We start from the raw sequence: 23776 nt of genomic DNA on the forward strand, positions 1-23776 counted from the left end.
ATTTTCTCCCTAGTTCCTTTAAGAATATTCCAGTTACCTTTATACAATAATGGAGAGGTCGTTACAGAGTTTAGCCCCATAGAGTAGTTTGTTTATTTTCAGGGGAAAAAAAAAAAGGATATTTAAATAATTTACTGGGGAAGATCAGTAAGTTAACAAAAGAACACTAGAAGGGAGGAGGGGGAACTTCATCACAATAACTTTCCAGTTACAATACCACAGCTAGAAACTTTACAGAGAAAGCACTCCCTTGGATTGAACCCATGACTGATTGTTCAGAACAAGCTGCAGCTCCTAACAGTCGTGTTCTCCGCCCTGAGAACACTCGGAGGGGAAAAAAGTCTTTGTAGGACTGAATTAGAAAGGATCTGAAGTGAGTCAGAGAAAACCGATCTTTGATTAACACAGCACTAGGTACAAAGTGTCCCCATAAGCAGCTAGGATTCCCACTTCCTCCAGGGCAACGAAGCTAAAAATTGGAATTACAGTAGTTGACCATTATTTGTGTGCATGAGGAGAGTAATTTCCAGATATAAAAGACAAATGTCATCAGCTGTTGGATTGGAACACCCTGGAGCCAGGGTGGTTCTTCATAGTATAAAGCTCTGACAGCTATCCAGTTAAAGCGTGTGCAAAACCAGGGCATTCCTTCCGTTCACAGTAACTGAGGTAAAACCAGGGAAGCTTCTTCAGGAGTTGGGAAGTTCATGGGATATGAACTGTTTTAGTCTCTCTAGGTATTGTGCATAAAGCTCTATGTCATTATGCCCAGCCCCTTCCACCCAGAGGGGTTCCACCGCCCGTGGACATCGCTCGTACATGGCCAGGCCGTGGGAGAAATCGATGACCTCATCTTCGGTCCCGTGGATCACCAACACAGGAGAGGTGACTTTAGAGATCTTGTCAATGCTGGGGGATGCAAAGGAAAAAACACAGCTCAGTTTAGGGGTGTAACTTCCATACCATTAAAGAAAGTCAGTTTAGCTATTGATACACAACCCAGTTACCAGGGCCTGTTTGTAAATGGCTGCAAAACGCTGGAATTGTGCCCAAGTCACCATGGAAGAAGGCTCCCTTACAAAACACAAAGTCAGCAGGAGCTTGCACTGCCACCACCATCATTCTACCACTTCTAGTAACAAGCTTGAATGGGCAGCATGCAACCCCCCAGAGAGTGAGCATACCTATCACAAAACCCATGGAGAGGCAAAGGTGCCATGGGACGTGCTGCCAGCATGAACTGCTCACATTACACATTATCACCTTCCAACTTAACATATTAGGAACTAATTAACTACAGCCCAGTCACAAGTCTTCATTAAAAAAAGCCTCAGTTCATGAGGTTTGAACCTGTCTTGAAGCCCCCAGGTTCAGTAGATTTGGTTAAAGAAAACCACTCTGCTAGGGGTTTTAGTTGAAGTTCACAGGACTGCAGGCAGCTGTGGCATGTGTGACTGCAGACCAAAAGACACTCACACAGGATTCTACCTCATTCAATCAACTTCTTCACCAGCTCTGACTGCAAACTGCTCTTAAGGTAAGCTTTTTCCCCCCTCTACTTCCAGCTCCACTTAGCTGACCAACATAGCTATTGACCATCTCTCACAGGACAGCAGGTTCAGAGGAAAGAGAGGAACAACCAAGGCACTTTCAAACCTAAGCGTTCAGGCCAGGAAATCCCAGTTATGGAGCATCCTGGCAGTGCAGCAGAGTGGTGAACTGCAGCTTCCTCTGCCTGCCTTCATGCATGCACCAGCTCTGATTTCCAGACAGCCACTTTGGGCTGGTAGTTACCAGTAATTCTGAATCAGCATACAGACACCAAGTGCTAATTAACTCAACTTCCTATCAGCTCTACTTGCATCAACAAAGGGAGGAATTAGCTCAGGATATTATGCAGGGTAGGGAATGAAGTGGGAAAGATGAGTATCTGTAGACAGAAGGACAAGTCTATTTCTCTACACTATCTACAGAAGGTGCTTGGACTTTCCTGCTCCTGCAGCAGAAGCAAATATGCACTTTTGGTAAGACTAGAGGTTTTACATCATGAGCAAGACTGCTTAAAATGATTTAAAAACACACATGTCAAGATACAGTGTCTTAAAAACAGGTTTAAATTAAATCAATTTAAAATGAAGATGTAGACTGAAGCACTGCGCCTCACACATACACATCTCAGCATTTAGTGCTCTGGAGAGCTGGCATTGGTATTCCAGCAAGAGCTGAGTGTAAAAACATTTCTGTCTGTCTCAGTACTTCCTAAAACCAACAACAAAACAAAAACAACCCCATCCCCCCCCCAGGCTTCATGTTATGTAAAATGAAAATGCAGCCTTATTTCACTTTTCCTGTCTGGAAGCCGAGTCATGTGCACCTATGCTGAATACAGAAAAGCACCCTAAGAACACAAGAGAGACATCAGAATAATGCAGATGATTTTCCCCATGACTTTCACCCCCAGCTAATCTCCTATCCAAATGTCAATACTTTATCATCACCACGCTATGGGAACTGAAATCTTCAGGCCATGAAGGGTGTGCTCCCATTTCCACAATGTGACTACACACAGCTACAGAGATGTTTGTAGAGCAGTTCAGGGGCTGGATACTAAGTCCCCATTTATTGTAGGAAAGCAGAAACCCCCTTTCACTTCAGTATTCAGATAATGAAACCCCTTTTTCCCAGCCCTGCACAGCACATGAAGCCAGATAATATTTGTATTTTGCACAGAGCTGGAAAGCATCCCACTGCCAGCCCAGTGCCTCAGAAGGCCCTATTTAAACTGCACATTAGGCTTACTTAGTATTCTCAGCCACACTGCTCTGCAGCTAGGAACAGTTACAGAGACCGAATTCTCATCCAGTCCCAACATAAAACTGCACATAATAGCAGCTCACTGTAGGTGCACACAGAACTGGTTTGTTTCCCACTGTGAAGACAGGCAGTCGAGCTGCACACACTCCCCCCAGTGCAAACACAGCAGTGCAGGCTTTAGAGCACAAGTGAAGGCAGCCTGGCAGCCATGAGCAGCTCAGCAGGGGAAGATCAAATCACTCCAGTAGTACAGTGCATCTGCTGCCACTGCTCCCCTCTCCCACTTTCTGAACCAGTGATTTGATGTGGCTGATACCAGCTGATCACTTCTGGGAACAGCTCTTTCTAAGGCTTCCTTTCTTTAGCCCTTCACAGAAGCATTTGTAAATGCTGTGTTTCAGGTTTGAGGATGATGGATGAGTTGAAGTGTTTCAAATTCTGGCTGCACCTTCAACAATGTAACTATGGAATGAATAACCTATTTGGAAGAACTCTAAACACAGGGACTCAACAGATCCTGACAACCACTATGCCTTGGTCACTTGGTCACTATTCCTTCCAGCTGTTTTGGCACACTTTTGTATCTAGGGCCTCCCCCACCTTCTAATTTTAATCTCTTGTAACAAAAATAGAACAAACATAACAGATGTCGTGCATATCCCTACTACACTCACTGCAAACAGGACTTTCTGAAGCAAAGCCAAGCTTTGTAGAAGACTTGAGTGAGCCTGACTTCTCCCTTCCACAGACCACTCAGCCTTTTACCTGTCTCCTTTCACCCCCTCAAGTCTACAGACACTGCTGCAAAGAGACTGGCCTCCTCTCTGTACTCCCATAATTTAAACTGGGTCAAATGAGAAGCTTGAAAAAGATTCCTAGAATGTCTGCTATTCCCAGAACCCCTACTATCCCCAAATATTTGGACACTCTAAGTTAGATCTGTTGCAGCTGTTTTCAAATGAAGCACTAGGCTATAAAGGCAAACTTACTTCAGTTCGGACATGAGGATATGACACAGTCTCCACCAGGGAAGAACAAATGCAAGTCTTGGCACCATTAGTGATTTTATCTGGACAGCAGACCAAAGGTGCAGATGTGTTTTTTACTTACAAGGACCAAAGGCAAAGAAGCACTAAATGCATTCCTTGAGATGAAACAAGAAATGCAGACCCAAGCTGAGATGTGGACACCACCAGCCTGACCCTCTAGCTCCTTACTCTCTCGTTTTCTTCCTTTAAAAGCTGCAATTTTCTGCACGTTTTTTTCTCTGCTGAGCTGGTAAGACTATACCAACATTTGAACAAGTAGATTGAAACCAGCAAATCCATATCATATCATATCACCTTCTCAGTCAAAGCTGACTGATGTGAAGTGCAGAGTCACTGATTTGTTAGCCACTAGCCTGAAGGATGTAGTCATGTGTTATCAGTTGTTAAACTGCTCCTCGAACTGACAGCATAAACATTCTCATATTAACAACCTATAGCACAGGCAGAAAGGGAGAAGTGTAAACCCTAACCCTTTGTTTATCTAGCTGACTATGCCACTTTGAGACTGACAGCAGCCTCTTTCTTAGATGGTGAATCTCTGCTTGCATTTTGGAGGTTTGCAGGTCTGCAGTTTCAAGCGCAGGCGACAGCTCAATAAAGCTCTCTGGAGAGGCACACAACTAGGCCCTTGGCACATCTCAAGAGTGTGCTGAGCACAGAACCAGCACCCTGGCAGTGTTGATCCCTACCTTGGGAAAGCATCAAAGCAGTAGGTTTTCCTGGTGTCAGGAAAAGCTACCCGCAGGCCAGACATCAAGGGAGAGTGGAGGATGACTGCTGCACACTCGTACCGAGACGCCAGGTCCACTGTGGGGACAGTACCAATACTCTGACCATACAGAATGATGTTCTCAGGACTCACACCATACCTGCAGAGAAAAGAAACATCCCTTCAATGAAAGAAAGCAACAAAACCCCAAACCCACAACACATTTCCCATCACAACAGCAAAACACAAGCACAGCAAACTAAAGGAGGGGGGCATACCCCCCAAAGCGTCCCTGCCACCCACTGTAGCCCTTGTCATCTACTCCTAGGAGACACAAGTTTGTAAGTAGTAACCTTAAAACAGTCCAGGAAAGTAAATAAGCAGAATGTCAGGCAGGCTGAACAGAGCTTTCCTTAAAGAAGGAATGTCAGTTTGTCCACTGATCTTCCCCCCACCTTCATGAACCCCTCTTTATCTGTCACTGCACAGCACAGCCACTGATAACATTCCACCCCTCTCAGGAATTTCAGTTCTGTGTTCCATAGGCTAACAACCTTTCCACCATTAAACGAGGCAGCTGCTGCTCTGCCCACCTTCCTTTCCACACAGCTGGAAGAAGAAGACCAAGCTGCCTTGTTAGTGTAGCCAAAGACACCAAGGAGGATACCCATGTGAAAGGATGGCTTTGTTCATTGTTCTCCATTTCTGAGCAGTGTCAATGACTCCTCATTTGCCTTTTCCAGTTTAAAACATGTCAAGCTTTTCATGCCACAAAATTCAGTGTTCCCAAGGAGGCCTGGATAGCTCCCCAACATTTCCATCCAGTCTACAGAACTGTCCTAGCTTCTCTGCTGTTTCACAGCTGCAAAAAAATTGGGGATGATACCAATTCTGGTTTTACATCAAGTACGAAAAATACAAAGGAATCTGGAAGGGGCACAGGAGGAGGTGATAGTGGCTAGGAAGAAGTGAGGAGTACAACAGTACTTAGCCACCATTGTTAGGAAAGCTGCAGATCCAAACCTGTTGTTTAATCATAAACTATTTACCAAGAAGTTCTCATGTACAACTCCACTTCCTGTTGCAAGTCCTACAAAGGATAAACCAAAAGCAGAAGAGGACATGTTTCCAGCAGAATGTGGTTTTGCCACCCTGCACTGCCTACAGCCTTGCTGTCACTGCTATGACCACAAAACCCCCAGAGTTTAGACTGCACCCAACGTATACCTGGAAGATTCCAACTGATTTGATTTGCTCTGGGTCCACATCTTTTGATGTTGTCTCTGCAAGCTGCTCATACTGTAACTGCAGCAGCTTGCTGCTGTGGCAATAGATACTCAGTCTACAGCATCACTAAAAAGCATACAGAGATCTCTGAATTCAAAGTAGCCCTTCATCACTAAATAAATGCTACAACTCTTCAGCATCTTACTCCACAGACAAGCAATGTTACAATTTTCACACCCCCCCCCAGGGTATCAGGACAGTGAGCTGGTGCACTTGTAGCCTGCCATTAGCTCAGGTGTCTTCTCTGTTTTGTACTCCTGCTGACTGGCAACTGAAAGCAGCTCAGGGGCTGTTTGAGTCAGGAACAGGCCAACTTTCCAAGTCAGAAGAGTTACTGCAGCAGATTTATCTTTTTAAACCCTTTACCATTAGGCCACCAATCAGAAAGTGAGACATCAACCACAAACATCAGCAGAAACAGCTACCAGTGGAATCTATTTATTGAAGGCCAAAGGACAAGTAACAACTCAGAAGCCATGGCCATGAGGAACTGACAGGCATGAGGTTCTTGGAAGGGAATGCCAGAGCTTGGCTCTGTGATGTTCTGCATCTTGACCAGCATGGCCCAGCTGGTGACTCAGCAAGCACCACTCAGCTGAGATTCAAAATGCTCTGGGGGTTTTCCCTTTAACACACAATGTCCCTTAAGCAAAGGCTGGGCCCCTTCCCCCTCTCTGCAAAATCCCCTGTCTATTAGCTACTTGCACAACAGGGATACAGAAAGTGAAACAGCAGAGGAAGAGCAGACATGGGTTGGAAGTCAGCAGTGAAAGTGACACAGAAAAAGAGGAAAGAATGAGACAGAAAAAGGTAAAAGACATTCTGAGAAACCAGGAATCCTGTCACAATCTGCTCTCCTATTAAGGAAGAAATTCCTTCCACCAGCTGAACAGCAGCTTCCCAAAATACCTTCCCTGCCACACACACACACACACTGTGGTCTCTGTGGAAACAGCTCCAGCCAGCAGAGCAGGAGCCCCAGGCTCAGTCTGGGGGATGCTCCTACTTCTGTGTTCAAAACAAGCAGGGCATCACTGACATGTGGAAACCAGCCTGCAGCAAAGCCAAAGCAGGAAGCAATTTCAGACAATGACTGTAGGCATATGTAAAACACTGACTTGACAAGGGGGGAAATAAAGGAAAACAAGGCAGACAGGCAGGCTTTTTCCCCAGGGTGAAGCACTCAGGAGTGCAGAGCTCTTGCCCTTTAAAATGATGCAAGCACTCCTGCTTCCCGTACCCACTAACACTTAACCAGGTGGCAAAGTTCTCCAGCCTTGTCTACTCTCCACAATCCAGGAGCAGATCATGTGGATTAGGGATCACATTCCTTATGTGTGCAGAAAAATCCCAGCTACCTTCTCAAGCAGCATAGCTCACTACACCCACAGCTTCCCAGCCCAGGCCAGCTCTAGCTGAGGCACCACCACACTCCACACTTACCACTAACAGGATTTTTCCACTCCTCATGTTACTGCCTCAATTTATACAACCCGGGTTTAGCAGCAGTTCTGGGCTCCTCACAGCATGAGCCATGCACTCAGAAGCTGGCTATTAAGAACCCACACTCCAGACTCTGCTGCTTCTGCATAAGTAACACAAGGCCCCAGCCACAGCACCAGGGGAGTGGGTCAGAGGAGATGGGGAACACTGCTGACAGCGAGCAGAGGAGGGGGGGACACAGTGACCTCTAGTTGGGTCTGCCTAGCTGTGTGGTGGTGGGCTGGGCCATGGCCCTCCTCAGCTTGCTCACAGCACACAGATGATGGCATCAGCTGCCCTTGCACAGCACTTAATGCTTCCTGGCTGGCAGCACTATGTACAGGGCATGTATCAGCATAAAGCATCTTTAACTATGAGTGTAATACACTGATTCCCTCCCCCTTAGGGCTACAGCTTTGAGTGACAGAGATGGAAAGTTTACCACTGCTATTTTTACTCTCCCCTCACTCAGTGGAATGCTACTTCAGGGACTAGAGAGGTGTCACACAGCTGAAGCCCTGCAGTGCTCACAGCCACAGCACCCGTGCCAAGCCCCCATGGTGCTGAACACACATCATGGGGCCAGGCTTACTGGAACAGTGCAGTTAACTTCAAAACTGAAAATGAGAGGTGTGGTTTTCTGGGATTTGCTGTGCCAGTATCCCTTACCTAAACTGGAAAGGCCATAGAACAGCAGGGATGTAGCACCAGCAACAAGCTGGTTTTCCAAACAGTCACTGCAGCCATCTAGGCAGAGCTTCTGACTGCACAAACTCCACTTCATAGTGCTGCCAAGAGCTACTCCTGAACTGCTGCCACGTGTGGAGGACATAGTGACTCCTACAGTATTCTTACTGGACTGTACATGTGCTTAGTTGGAAGATCTTCACAGGCTTCTTCAGAAGATAAGATCTTTGAGGTTAAACCTCAGTCTTAAAACCATCACACTTCTTCCTGTCTCTACAGCCCCATTTGCCAAAACAAACTATTTATTCCCTTTTCATAATTTACTATCTCTTAACTTCATAATCCAGAGAAATTTAGATTGCTTGTTAAGAAACACAAAGGGTTTTTTTTCTATAGCATCATTATACATTTCCACCAGATATGCACCTGCATTTTCAGAAACAAGCAGCTTTTTAATCTGGTATGAACAGGAAAATCCAATTTTGGGGGTAGAAAGGAAACCCAAAAATCCTCAGGTAAGTAAAAATCCTACATGCAGATTGTATACCTTGGACAAGAGTCAACACAAGAAGCTCTGTCATTGAGTATTACTGCAGGCAATTTGCAGTTTGATGGCAAAACACTGCATTTCAGGTTGTGCTTCAGCATCACTCCAGCATGGCAGCCAGAAGGCCACAGAAATGACAGCACATTTCCAGCCTGAAAGCCAACAGTAAGTTGAGAGCAAGGCATTAGGTTTAGGACTTTTGGTGTTAACCACAACAGCAACTGCCAAATGAGAAAAAGGAGAATTCTTTCAAGATGCACAGGAAGCCCTGGCACACAGTGAGAGTCCCTGTGCCAGCTTCTCACTCCAGTTTCCCTGATCTCATACAAACATAGGTCTGAAATTCTGCACTGTTTTACTGAGCAGAACAGACTGACACTGATTCTTTAAATGATGCCAGGTCGTCATCTTCTTCCTCCCTTCCTTCCTATGCAAGTCTACAAGTACTCTATGATTCAAGTGCAGGCACAGCAGACTTTGACTTCACATTTGCATTGCAGCAAGAACCACTGCATGGCAGTCTGGCTCATGAAGCTGCAAAGAGAGATACTTTGGGGTCTGCATACATCCCAGCACACGATCACAGGAGCAGAGAAGTAATTCCACACATGTGTGCACACTCCAAATCATTTCAATGGCTGCCAGAGAAACTGAATCAAGGCATCTGCTGCAGTTTTGTATCACTATTATTTTGTTATTTTGCTGCCACACCAGACAGTCATTTGCTTATGCTATGGAGAAACCTCAGTGCCAATCAGCACAGGCTAAGGAATACTGGAGTTAAAGAATGAGCCCATGACTTGAAGATGCCCTCTTAAAGGCTACTCTGGAAGTTCAGAGTATTGCAAATGTCACACTACTACAGGGCTTGCTGGACTGTGTGGCTGTAGCATTAACCAGTGATGCACCAGCTCTTCTCTTCATACACATGGATCCAGTGGAAGCAGCTCCAGGCCACTTCTTAGGATGATCATTTGCACTGCAGTAACTTAATTACACTGAAGCATGAATCACTACAACTGCTGCTTGATCACTGCCTGTGACAGTCACTGATCTGTTATGAAATATTGACAACTGTGCTCAAAGTTCAACCATGTCCTAGCAAGAGTATCAAGTATCACTGGTGAGCTCAAGGAGCCGTGACAGCATCAAGTGACCTGCACACTGCTGAGGGGTGAAGCCACTGGAAGTTTGCTCTGAACAGCCAGGGCAGGCAGAGGCATTGCCTGGCATTCTCTGGTCAAGCTGCAATGGCATTACCTTTGAAATCAACTGAACTATGCTCACTTACCAAGTGGCTTTGGGGATAAACCCCAAGTAATAGTAGTTGCTCTCAAACACTGCTCCTTTTTCAGACACCAACTCTAACTACCTTCTGTTCATCTGCCTTGAACACAGGCTCCCAAAACTGTCATGTTTCCAAGTGGGAAACACCTTTCCTAAAGTAAATCTGCTCAGGACAGAGAGGAAAACCAAGCATTCTTCAACAGCAAATCAATTCCTCTCTTTCCTTTCCCCCAGCCTCACCACTAGAAGAGCTCTTTCTCCTCCTTCAATGTCCTTTTGTCAGAGGACTTCATGCCACACCACAGCAGCACTTCATGTGCCTGACCTGCACCACACAGTCTGAGCCAAGTCACTGCCAGCCCAGCTGTGCCACAGCCACACAGTGCAGCAGGCAGCAGCCCCAGCCTGCAGTCTGTCTGCTGTTACTCACACACCAGGCTCTAATTATTGTTAATGATCTCACAGCAGAGATCATTTGACAACCACAATCAGACTGGATCTGCCCATTCCAATTTTTCAAGTATTTTTCAGAAATAAAAAGAGTCAAAAGAGAAGTGAAACTTAAGAGCATAAAGAACTCAAGACAGTACTCATCCTCAGCCAGAAGAAGACTTCTGCAAACTCATGTTCTGGAAGAAATCTCCCCCAGGCCAGCTGAACAGCAGTGAAATGCTGTGATACAAGAGAGAGAAGGGGCAGAAAAGATGCAATCTGTGCTTGTAGAGCAATTTTTTTTTCAAGAGCTACAAAGTAAAACCTCCTTCATTTTCTCTTGGCCAGCTGAACTCAGCCGTATTCACAACAGGACTTCACCACAGAACACTGGACTGTGGTGTTTGGTTTACATTAGGATACTAATTTGTGTACCACATGAACTAGCAGTTGCAAGTGTAAACAGCAAACAGATTTGGAAGGGCTGTTTGTGCCTGAGGCTATGTTGTGCTTTGGGTTGATTCCCTAGACAGCAGGGAAGGAGGAAGAAGTTTTTATCAACTGCCTGTTGAAATTGAAGCAAGAACTCATGCCCTAGGCACAGTGACAGGAGAGAACAGAACAACTCTGTCCCTACCATCATCCCTTGGTGTCAAGGGAAAGTTAGCAAGAAGGCTAAGAAGCCTTTGCTGACAAGCAAAACAGGCTCCTGTAACATCCAGAGCAGCTGAGCAATGATGTGGCTGAGCCTTCTGGCTGCACTCCTACCTTTCTCCTTCCACTCCTTTATGGCAAAAGGTAACAATGTGCACTCACACGAGTCAGAGGAAGGGAGCACTTTCCTAAATGAAGTCCCCCTAAATGCTGGGAGCTTATGTCCCACATCACAGGAGCAAACACAGTCCAATCCCCACTGTGAACGGCAAGACAAGCAGCTAGTAACAGCAGAAAGAGGAGTTAAACACATGGATACATTCACTGCAATTCCCACAAGCCCCCAGCTTGCTTTGCTTTAGCAACCACACAACTGCCCAGAGTTCTGGAGCCAGTCCTGTGTCACAAGCTGATGGATCAAAGCTACACTCTCTACTCTTCATGTTTTTTTGCTTCTCCCAAAGTGCTTTCTTGGAGAAAACTTGCTTTACACCATTCAGTCCCAAGATACAACTGGCAGGCAGCACACCAAAATGCTTCACTCACTGTAGTTCTTTTAAGAATAGCAGCCTGGAGTTAGCTTTACCAACAGATTTTGCATTTAGTTAAGATGCTCTGTAGCAAATAAAGGAATATAGAGTCTTAAGGTTTATTAATCAAAGACAGGAAGCCTTCACTGGCTACTGAGAAGTACCTTCTATGACCACAGCATCAATAATGTACCCAGGCTCAGTCAGCTACGTCCCATTGCTACACTCTTTACTGGAACCAGTGTGCAAAATCCATACAGTCAGGCTCTGAGGTGCATTTAACCAGCCTGAGACAGCAGGGGAAATCCTGTTCCTTTCACAGAGCAGCTCAGCCTATAGCATCTCTGGAAAGACAAATTAATTATCTTCACCTCCAGCTTCCATCTCATCTCTGTCACAGAATGACAGGGGTTAGAAGAGACCTCTGGAGATCATCTAGTCCAGCCCTCACCAGTGCAGGTTGCACAGAACTGCATCCAGGTAGGCTCTGAATGACTCCAGAGATGGAGACTCCACCACCTCTTTGGGCAGCCCACCGCAGTACTGCACCACCCCTGATGGAAAGAAGTTCCTCCTCATGCTTAGGTGGAACTTCCTATGCTCAAGTTTGTGCCCAACAGCTCTTGTCCTATTGCTGAGTGCCACTGATAAAAGACTGGTCCCATCCTCCTGACATCCACACTTGAGGTACTGATCAGCACCAAGAAGATCCCTTCTCAGTCTTCTCCAGGCTATAAAGCCCCAAGTCCTTCAGCCTTCTTAAGAGAGATATTCTAGCCCCCTAATCACCTTTGCTGTACCCTCTGCACCCTGGTGTGGCATTTTGATTTCAGCTGCAGGTATCCCACTGTGTTTTGTAACACATCTGAGTGCAGACAGACGAGTGTGCTCCTCACAGCAGATAACAACATGACATGAAAAATCTGACAGCCCTGTTGTTGCTGCAGAAATCTGCCCTTGCACTTGGGATATCCTACACCCAACAGCCAAAAGAAAGAAACTGCTCCCTGGAAGTGTAATCCTGTGAGGGTTTCTATGAAGAACAAGATTTGATTATGTCCATGTCCCTATAGACAGTATCTTCAGATAAAGAGACTACAGGTAAAACAAGTGTCAGCTAACACAGAACTGTGCTTGAGAAGTCTCCTCTGATTCCCTAGGAGACTCCAAAACCTCAAGTGCAAATATTAGCACTGGTTCTGCAGTCGCACAGGTTTTGTGCTTTCATGGCTGTTTCTCAGGTCAGTCACCTTGCCTTATTCCTGAAAACTCACAGGCAGCCAAAGCATTCTGGCTCACCTTCCAAGCTCATCACATAACCCTCCCCACCACCCTTGGTTCAGCACTGGGAGACTGAGGCTTTACAAGCCTAGAGGAAGCAATCCTGCTCTCTCCCCCAGCTCTCACAGCTCTTTTGTCCAGCAGCACTCCCACCTGTTTATTACAGCACCTCTGGCACCTCAGGCTTGAGCACTGCTCCCATCCTGACTGCTCCTCACATCAAACACTAAAGTGTCTTGCCCGTTCCCTTACCTCTACACACCTGCAGCACCACACAACAGTTTTAAGGCCCTCCTGCCACAGCATCACATCACAGAATGGCTCAGGTTGGAAGAGACCTCAGAGATCATCTCCTCCACCACCCCACCATAGCAGGGACACCTCTCAACTAGATTCAGCTGCTCAAGGTCTCATCCAGCCTGGCCTTGAACACCTCCAGGCAGGAGGCAGCCACAACCTCCCTGGGCAGCCTATTCCAGAGTCTCACCACCCTCCTCCTGAAGACCTTCTTCCTAAGCTTCCTAACCCTTCTCAGCCTCAGCTTCAAACCATTCCCCCTTGTCCTGTCTCTAGACACCCTCATGAAAGGTCCTTCTGCAGCCTTCCTGTAGGATCCCTTCAGCTATGGGAAAGGCAGCTCTGAGATCTCCCTGGAGCCTTCTTCAGGCTGAACAGCCCCAGCCCCCTCAGCCTGTCCTCACAGCAGAGGTGCTCCAGCCCTTGGATCATCTTTGTGGTCTCCTCTGGACTCACTCCAGCAGCTCTGTGTCCTTCCTATGCTGGGGACACCAGAACTGGAGGCAGGATTGGAGGTGGGGTCTCAGCAGAGCAGAGTCAAGGGGCAGAATCCCCTCTCTTGCCCTGCTGGGCACTCTCCTCTGGCTGCAGCTCAGCACACAGCTGCCTGCTGGGCTGCATGAGGACACTGCTGGCTCCTGGGGAGCTTCTCGGTAACCAACACCCCCAAGACTCTTTCTTCAGCTCTGCTCTCAACCCACTCTGCACCCAGCATGGATTTGTGCCTGGGGCTGCCCTGACCCTGCTGCAGGACCTTGCACTGTGCCTTGTTGCACCTCATGCAGCTTGCACTGGCCACTTCTCAAGCCTGTCAAGATCCTCCTGGATGGATTCCTGCCCTCAAGAGAGTCCAGCACCCCACAGCTTGGTGCCACACCCAATCCTGCTGAGGGTGCCTCAGTGTCCCTGCCCATGTTGCTGACAAAGATGTTAAACAGCACTGGACCCAGTACAGATCCCTGAGGAAACTCCACTTGTCTCTGGTCTCCACCTGGACACTGAGCCATGCACCTATGCAAGACTTCAAGCCTCTGACTCATGAGTTGGGCCTGCTTATCTAGAAGGTGCACAGAGGCTTTTGACCTGAGCTGCTCCACCCATCACCAACATCCTACCCTTTGGTCAGGTACAGCTCAGCTGCTTACAAGGCAGGCAGTAATTGCTGTGGCACACAAACCAGAACAGTCAGGACAAAAAGAAATGGTACCAGCCAAGTTTCCTTTGAACACATCAGGCTGGAGTGTGTGGAGACACACAGTGATCACTGTACAAGCAGGATGAAACAAGAGCAACCCTAAGCTGCAATCACACTGCAGAGCTCATCTGAAGTGTAGCACCTCCAGGTGTGCACAGCTGAAGCTCTAGCGTGGACAGCTAACAGAACACCAACCCCACAAAGAAAATTAAACTGCCAGCCTAAGGACCTGAAAACACAAGTATGTATAAAGTGCACTGGAGGCAACTGTCTAGATGTTCTTGAAGAAGTAAGTGGTTTGTTAAGCTGGAATGAATCCTGTGGAGACTATTATTAGGAAGGTGAGCTAAAAAAAAAAAAAAAAAGTTAAATTGAAAGCAGACCATGCAAAAACTTTGATCCCTACCTGGAACTACTCAGGCAACTGGTCCCACCACTGATTTTCTTCAACTACCTACCTCAACTTTTCTTTTGTGTGTGTGTGGGTGGGTGGGGGTTCTGTGTTGTGGTTTGTTGGATTGGGTGTTTTTTCCATTCCTGCCTTCCTTTTGCATCTTATTCCCCTTTTCATTGTAATTGTATTTGTTTCAGGCTCTAAGCAAAAGCTATTTCATGCACAGGTTTTCCAAAACACCTCATGCTCCCAAAGATTAACATCATTAAAGAGCCACCTTTGCTGCAATCTCTGATACAGCTTACACCCCATTCAATGGGAAATCCATGGCAGTGATGTAAGCAATGGAAGGAAAATGCTGCAAACAAGCCACAAAACAAGCTGCTGAAAAAAACTGGGGTGCTATTCCCACAATCCTAATGGAGGAGAACAAAGACAGAGTTGAACTACCTCAACAAACAGCAGGAGCTTGTATCCAAAATCCTGCTAGAGCAAAGTTAAAGCCATTTTCACACTGTTCTTCAAGGACTCCTGGAGATCTGAACACACTGTCTCCCACGGAGCACCAGAACCAGAGCCTGACAGGATTCCACAGGAGATGGAATGGGTAAAGCCTTGCAAGTATCTGAGCAAAGGAGGGACCATTTCTTCCCAGCCAGAAGCATCAGTACAGCTCTAGCAGTCACCTGAGAGCCTCCAACAGAAAGGGGATGAAAAGGCAGAAAGGCAGGACAGGGACAGCAGCAAGGTGCTGCTACAACAGTGATTAGCACCAAGGAACTAGTCTGATATTCCTAAACAGAACCAACTGCAGGTGAATGCACCTGTGCCCATGGCCTGAACAGTTTATCAGCCAGCACTCCATCAGGATGGCTCAGCTGGCAGCAGATCTCTCTTCCCTTTACATACTCACATGAACATGCTCAAGCACTGTAGAAGAACAGTTCCTAAACAAGACTGGGCTTCTTTCACAGGTATACAATAGCTCACACACTGCAGGGCTCTGTGCAGAAGCCAAGTGAAGAAGTGTCCTGGTCTGTTATCCAGGAGACTGCACACCCTGCTTGGACAGCCCTCTGTTCTCTGAAAGCATCTCACTCTACCCATTCCCACAGAGGTGCAGAAGGAAGGCAGAGTTCTGCCTTTGATTTACAAACCTGAACAACAGGAGCTTCCTCTGCACTGACACATCTGGTGAACCACAGGCAGGAGAAGTGGCACCACCCTTACCTCTAAGTTCCCCCAGCCCCAGAGAGTAGGGAAAACACACAGACCAGTTTGTAATTGCTCCCAGCACTGAGCTTCATCAGTCTCAATCCCTGTGCACTTCAGCATCTGCTCCCAAAGAAGTGACGAATGCACAGCCTCACAAACCCCCCTCTCCTGATGAGCCTCTCCTGCCTTCTCTCAGCTCTCCATCCTCAGCTAGATTTGTTAAATACTCTAACAAATACCAAGAGTGATTCCTGCCAGCTGGAAGAAGACAGTCATTCCATGAATGCAAACCATTACTAGAAAAGATACTTCCAGCATCTTTTCAGAAAGAAGGAAACCTCAGTGCCACTTTTATCCTGGCACTCTGACTTTAAAATTCCTTTCTTCCTGAGCAACCTCCAGTTCTTCCATTCTTGTCACTCAAAGAGGGGCTGTCTTGACTCTACCAGGATTAAAGATCTGCTGCTCCACAAAACCTCTGCATTACCAAGCCAACATTTAAACCTGCACAGTTTTACACTCCATTTCCCTCTTGCACATGTTCCTTTAATGAACTTGCAGCACAATGAATGTTCAGGCCCCAGAAACAGTCAATGTAAAGCTAAGATGATTAAAAAAATATATAGCAATCACCAGGATTAACAGCACCAGATGTTCTAAACCAGCAGACGACAGATAACTAGTTCAGAGCTTAAAAATCAAATTTCCTAGCCACAGCCTTCCTCATCACAAACCAAGGGGCTAAATCCCTCCTTCCTTCTCCCAGGAAATACAACTTAGACCTGTGAACAACAAAACTCTGCACAAAGTTCCTCCTGCACAAAGTTCCTGTTCAGCTGAAGTGCTCTTGAAACCTGCCTTGTGCTCTCCAGGAACTTACCAAGACAGCACATAAAAAGGTATTCAACTCCAGAAACAGCTGCATTTCCTCACAGGCAGGACCATGAAGTGTCTATCAGTGCATTCTGAAGCAGCCAGTGTTCCTCTCAGGAAAGGGAACAGTGCTGCTGTATACTAAGGTAAGGACTAACTAACTTCTCATGACCTTCCTAAACCAAACATCAGAAAATTCAGGTCATATCTCCTTGTGCAGCTTATCCAGCTGTCTTATCTGGGATCATCCAAGCTTCTATGGAGTAAAAGACATTTTGCTCAGACCTTGCAAATCAAGAGGTTTTAATCAGAGTCCAACAACATGTTTGCATGCTTTGTTTTCTCCCAACACATCCAGCTAACAGGTCCAACTGCTTTTGTAGTCTTTTTGGTGAAAAATTTCCAGCTAGGCAACTTTTTCCCTTCAAAAAAAGGACTCTTACCCATCAACAGTTACCTGCTCCACAAGAAGCAGAAGTTCCTACCAGTGGATCAAGGACAACTGTTAATGCAATCACTTAAGTGCATTATTTCAGCTGATGCTAAAGGTAGCAACTGACTTGGAGAAGCATCTTAGAAAATGAAAAAAATAAAAGGGAAAAGGGAAGCTGCTTCCTGGTGTTACTCAGCCTCTCTCTGGGATCAGTCCTTGTAAAGCAGACAGGCTCCCTACTCGACTGCATTATCACCAGACAACAACTGGTTACACAGGAAAAAATGTTAGCAATGCCAGTCCATGCCACACCAGCACTTATCTGCCTCCCAACAACCCAGCACAGAGAATCTTGGACTGCTGGAGTTTCTATTTCTGCTACAACAGATAACAGAGTAGGTGTAGCAGTGTCTACAGTGTGGCCAAATGCCAGTTTGGAGAGTAGCCTTTTGCTACTGGTGCTGTCTCCCTCAACACATATTTCATGTTAGGCCCTGCACACACTCACATTTTACAAATTAAGAGTGCTTCTCTTTCTCCTAGTAGTACCACAAAGCTTCCAAGACAAGAGGCAAAAGAGAAATATTTAATGAGAATTTAAAAACATATTTCAAGAAGAAGCCTGAGCAGCTCTGCAGTGAAGAGCAGGGAAGAACAGAGCTCACCTTAAACCATGGCCCAGAGGCAAAGGGAACGGTAGAAGAAAAAAGAGTAAGAAATGCCAAACAATGCCTGCTAAACTGAGTTCCTCCTCTCCCCCTCAAAAATCTCAGTAAGAAAATTAGCTAAGTTTAAGTTGACATTGCTTCCTTTATCCCAAGTTATCATTCATTTAATAACAACAACAATAATAATAATGTAGAAAATGGCTGCGAATGCCCAACAAAGACTAATGATCTTTGGCTCAGCCTGTCCTGCTGCCACAACAGAATGAGGTCAGAACTACATCCAGGTAAGAAATAGCCAAGATCCTTAGGCTTCATGTTCTTCACTATGAACATTATTAGAGTGGATTTTTGGATAGAAAAGGTAATTTCCTGCATTAATTGGAAGGTGCCAGATCTCATTTCTATCAATAGTGTCTGTCCAATGCTCTATGCAGAATGATTTTAGACAAGCTTTGACAGAAGGGCACCCAGTCTGGAAGGATGCTCTCTCTGGCACCAGCTTGCTCAGTCTCAGCATAGGAAACAATCCAGTAAACCAAGGAGACTTTTCAACCCTGACACCTTCTAAAACACTGAGGATTTATGACAGCCTTATCTCCCACATCCTGAGTTCAGATCCAAGTTAAAAATCAAGCACATCCTAGCATCTTTGCTCTTGTGAATGCAAACACAAACTGTCAGCTTCCATTTATTTTTTAAAGCACTGTAATTGTGCCTGTGTTCCTTCACAGGCAGGAGTGTCTGCACCACTGGATTGATTTGTAACACAAATTTAAAAACCAGGATACAGAACTGACTGTACTGGCTTTATGCACAGCAGAAGTGAACATCACAATGCACCAATAATGAGCAAGAGCTCAGGGGACAGGGCAGAGATCAGAGGAACACAAGTTTGGAAGCTGGCAGAGATTCAGCAGAAGTCAAAAACCTACTTTAGTAGTTTAAGTGGTGTTTAAGCCTTTAGTTAACAAGTTAGCAAAGTCTGATGCTTAACGTTAAAACCACATCTTAGACTCCTGCATTGACTCTTGAAAGGGTGCTTCTTGCCTCAGAAAGAGAAGCCTGCAGCCTGTGCTAGCTCACAGGGTAATCATTAACCAGTCTGAGGCAAAGGTCACACCTTCAGAAACGAGCATGCATAAAAATAACAAAAGAGTAGCTGCAGCACCACACCAGCTCCTCTCACACCTCTGGTACTGCTACTTGAGCTCGGTGAGAAGCTCCGACCCAGGCTGAAACATGAACTTTTTCTTGGAGCAGTATTAAAAACACCCTTTCCTAGAAAAACAGACAAGCTTTTACAGGATTGACAACAGAACAATACCAGGAGGAACATGTGTGATCCAGCTCCCTGTGCCAGCTGGGGTACCTTGCAGTCTGTGGCAAAGAAGGAGACTGACTCCCCTTCATCAGCTGCCTCAAGGTAAGAGCTGTCCAAGGAACACCTCCAAAATAAATATCACACAGAATTAGCCACTTCATTATAAACCCAACACAAAACACAAGCCCTGAACCAACACACCCAAGCACACACACACTGCTGCGAGCAACAGAGCCATGAAGAACCAACAGCATGCTGGAGAAGACTTCTGCAGATGTGCCTTGGAGAACATGCTTCCAAAACATGACCCTTTTCTTGGCAGATGCCACCTTCAAGGAATTCATCAGGTGTTGGGGAAGACTACAGAGAGATGGGACAAAGACTAAGATCTCTATACACAAGCCAGGCCAATGCTTCAGGCAGTGAGTTAACTACTCAACATCTCCCTGACATAAAGGTGGTTCCATAGCACCATTTTGGTTGGAAAATGTTTAACAGAAGCCTACCCCCACATTACTGTTGCCTTTTACTTTGCATATTATTAAGGCTTGCCATTTGTTCATGGAATCACAGAATGGTTGGGTTGGAAGGGGCCTCCAAAGGCCATCCAGTCTGACCCCCCTGCAGTCAGCAGGGACATCACCAACTAGATCAGGCTGCCCAGGTCTTTGTTGAGCCTCACCTTGAATATCTCCAGGGAAGGGGCCTCAACCATCTCCCTGGGCAACCTGGGAGGCAGCTCTAAGGGTTTCCTGGAGCCTTCTCTGCTCCAGGATGAACAACCCCAGCTCCCTCAGCCTGTCCTTGTAGCAGAGGTGCTCCAACCTCCCAGTCATCTTCATGGCCCTCTTCAGGACCTGCTCCAGCAGGTCCATGTCCTTCCTGTGTTGGGGGCCCCACAGCTGGACACAGCACTGCAGGTGAGGTCTCAGCAGAGCAGAGGGGCAGAACCCCCTCTCTCCATCTTCGGCCATGCTGCCTTTATCTCAGAAATTTAATCTCAGTTCATCTCTACACTAGGAAAAAAAAACCCAACCCAAAACAAACACACACAAAAAATCCCAAACCAAGTGGTTTTGCTTCTTTGCCAATACTGAACACCATTTTGGATGTACTATGAGAATATCCAAAAAGCAAAGCTAACTAAAAGCCAGCAGAGGGGTGGAATGTCCAGAAAGAAGGACCTTTCAGGAGGGTGTCTAGAGACAGGACAAGGGGGAATGGTTTGAAGCTGAGGGAGAGCAGGGTTAGACTGGATCTGAGGAAGGAGTTCTTCAGTAGGAGGGTGGTGAGACTCTGGAATAGGCTACCCAGGGAGGCTGTGGTTGCCTCCTGCCTGGGGGGTGTTCAGCTTGAGCAGCTGAGTCTAGTTGAGAAGTGTCCCTGCCCATGGTGGGGAGGTTGGCGTAGGTGATCTCTGAGGTCCCTTCCAACCTGAGCCATTCTGTGATCCTCTGAGCTGGGCAATCCCTTTCTAAACAACGTTATTAAAAGAGAAACACTTCCAGGCACACTACTTCAAGGCTGCTTTCCTCAGAATTCTCAGGCTTGCTGGCTCTCATCACCCACTGCCCCATACACGTATACCTGCTGCACACACAAAGAACTGTGCCATGTCACAAAGCTAAGATCCCAGTGTGTCAGACCTGTTAAATTTGGCCATGTCCTGTGGAAAAAAAAATAAATAATAATTTGAGCTACTAGGTGCCACTGCATGCCATGGAAGGGTTGTTTGCCAGACACTGATGTATGCAGCTTGTTTCAGCAGCATGCCTTGGCTGACAAACAAGGTTCAGAGGAGTCAAGGTTCTTAAAGTAACACTTCCCTATTTAAGCAGGATTTTTAATCAAGCACAGTAACACATATGATGATTTGGACACCCAAACCTGTCTAAGCCAAAAATTTATTTCAATTTAACAGTCAGAAACAGCATTTTTTATCTTGAGAGGTGTACCCAGAAGGAATTTCAAGCACCAAGACTGTATCATTAAATCATAAATTCTTCCAGGAAAGCATACACATAAAAAAAACCCCAAAGCAATACTTCAGCATCACCTCTGATTTAAGTTTTTCCCTCTGGACTTTGAGGGAACTAACTTAAAAATCTCATCTTCCACACCAACATCATCCTTCATTTGCAAACCCACATGGAATTCCCCTTTTAGAAAGTTGAGATGTTAACGATTTCTGTCATGATTGTAGGGATTTTCCCAGAGATGTGCATGTGTTCATCAGGAGGCACAAACCAAGGATGGAAAAGTGGAGGGGCACTGAGCCAGATCCTGCTGCTTAGGGCAGCTTTGTGTCTGGGTATTGCTAGGTCTCACGGTCAGCAAATCCAACCACAATGTTCAACAGGAGAAGCTTTGCTCTTCAAAGCTAACATGGAGGTTGCAAACCTAATGAGCAAAGATATGGCTATAGATAACACCAACATAACACTGTCCTTACACAGCTGGCCTACACCTGCACCTTTCTGTGACGACTAATGTGCAAGCATGCCCCAAAGATCCATTTTTCTCCAATTAGCCTTTGGAATACAGAATGCAAAGATGTTCCCCAGGCCTTAAGCTGACACTGTGCACTGTTCTTTCCATTCTCCATGGCTAGCCTTTTAATAAAAACACTTTTACCCCTCTGTTAATCCAGAGTTTCCTGAGTTTACAATCACACCTTTGCTCACAAAACCTGCCATGTTAAAAAACCCACACCAACAAAACACTCACTTTGAGAGCAGGAATGAAATTCACCTTCATCATCAGATGTCAGGCTGAGCATGCACCACCAGGGTAGGTCATTCATCTACAAACTGGAAAGCAGGACAGCCAAGATACAGCAGCAAGGCTGAAACTGCTTCTTCAGTTCTCAAGTACTGGGCTCTAGCAGTCTCAGCTACCCACTATCCACCACGAGGTTTGCCCACCATACAAACCTGAGTATTTAAACAAAACCCAATTCTTAATTATTTCATTGCAGATCAATATGAAGAGTCAGTGAATACTCCATCTAACATCAAGAAACAATGAAGAGGCACCAGCATTCCTGCCAAGCACCTGGCTCTCCTAAATGAAAGGAAGCACAGGGAGCCCCTGCTCCTGCACACAGGCAGGTGCCTTCAATCTCTCTCAAGGGCAGTGGGAACTGGAGCTATCCCCCAAGTGACAGAGAAAGATCTCTGCCCTTTTGGAAGGGGCTAATTGGTAACAGCAAGCCTGTGTGTGCACAAGCATGTCAGCTACAACACACTCACAGCTTATTCTGTGACTCATTCCAACTGCTTCCAAAGCAGCCTTGCAATTGATTTCTGCTTGTGAGGGAGGGCAGAGTGTTAGCTATTCATTACATTTATTACCAGCTTTAGGAAAAAAACCCAAGGGCTATATTCTTTGTTAATTTCATTTATTAGTGTTATGTAATTTTGAGGATGTTGGCTTTAAAGTCCACAGAGAATGCAACTGAGGAACTTATTGCTCTGTATTTTGCTTACAAGTGGTTTTTGGGGCAGGATTTACAAGTTACCATAATCACATTGCCCAATCCAAAAGGCAAGTGTCATATTAAAACAAAATGTGAAATTCAGACTCATACTACAGAACTTAGGCTCCAGAAGCCTTGGCACTGCCTTTGCACTGGTCTATGTCCACAGGAGGAAGCACCACAGGACCAAAAAAACCACAGAAAACAAAACAAGAACCTTTTTCCTTCACTCAATATGAAAATACAAATACCCACGTGCTCAAGAAGTGTCAGTGCTCCTCACAAAACCAGCTGCTGGCAGATAACTACCTTCCATGGTCTGAAATGCTCACTACCTACACCAACAGGATCCTACAGCCCTGGACAGCACTGCTAATCACTTTGCTGCTTTTACTTCTGCTCACAAGGAATGAGCTGGTGTAGACTTAGCCCAGCACTTGGAAATGCTCCAAAACAGCAGAGTAACAAAGGATAAAAGTTGAATTCTGGAGGGATTTTTTTTTTTTTTTTTTTTTTTTTTTTTTTTTTTTTTTTTTTGTTTTGAGCTTGCAATGAACTGGAGATCGAGCCTGGCTTTAGAGCAAACCCACTGAGGTTTCCATGGCCCAGCTCATGCTCCACTGCTAAGAACAAACTGAACAAATCTAAGTGCTGCCAGCAACGTGCACAGGTCAAACAGCCACTGTGTAAGGAGAATCAGCTCAGTCTCAAAGGGGACACACTTTTCTGTGCAGAGTGGAAAGGGAAAAAGCAGGCAGAAACCCTTAGTTACTACAGCACATGGGACTCAACATGTTTGCCTAGAGACCTCTGACAAAGCTGAGAAACAGGTCCTATCCCCTTTGTGTGGCAGGGTAAACCTACACCTCCAGCTCAGGCAGCTGAGTGTCAGGACTATCCACACTCAGGATCACAAGCACTGTTGGCCAGATGCTCTTGGGTAGCTTCTTTTTCTGCCCAACTAACACCAGTTGCAAAACATTCTTGACAGTCAAACTTTTTGTCTTGAGAACAGGCTTTGATCTGGCAGCTCTGACAGAAATCAGGAAACATTTAGCAGAAGCACTTCTCCTTCAGTGACTAAACTCTGCAACAGACACCAAAGCTCAGTAAACGTCTGGAGTCACTTTGAACATCAGAGCA

General features: G+C 46.0%; 1 protein-coding gene across 1 annotated transcript in view; it reads right to left on the reverse strand.

Annotated features, from left to right (window-relative positions):
* Window positions 1-689: 689 nt before the first annotated feature.
* ABHD17C (abhydrolase domain containing 17C, depalmitoylase) overlaps window positions 690-23776 on the reverse strand; it is a 28828-nt gene continuing 5741 nt past the window's right edge. Inside the window, exons 2-3 of the mRNA XM_054388060.1 lie at window positions 4553-4732; window positions 690-909 (exon numbers count right to left, since the gene is read on the reverse strand). Coding sequence (XP_054244035.1) covers window positions 690-909; window positions 4553-4732 — 400 coding nt within the window. The remainder of the gene's footprint in view (window positions 910-4552; window positions 4733-23776) is intronic.

Source organism: Indicator indicator, chromosome 16 (assembly GCF_027791375.1).
Source record: "Indicator indicator isolate 239-I01 chromosome 16, UM_Iind_1.1, whole genome shotgun sequence".
NCBI classification, from domain to species: Eukaryota; Metazoa; Chordata; class Aves; order Piciformes; family Indicatoridae; genus Indicator; species Indicator indicator.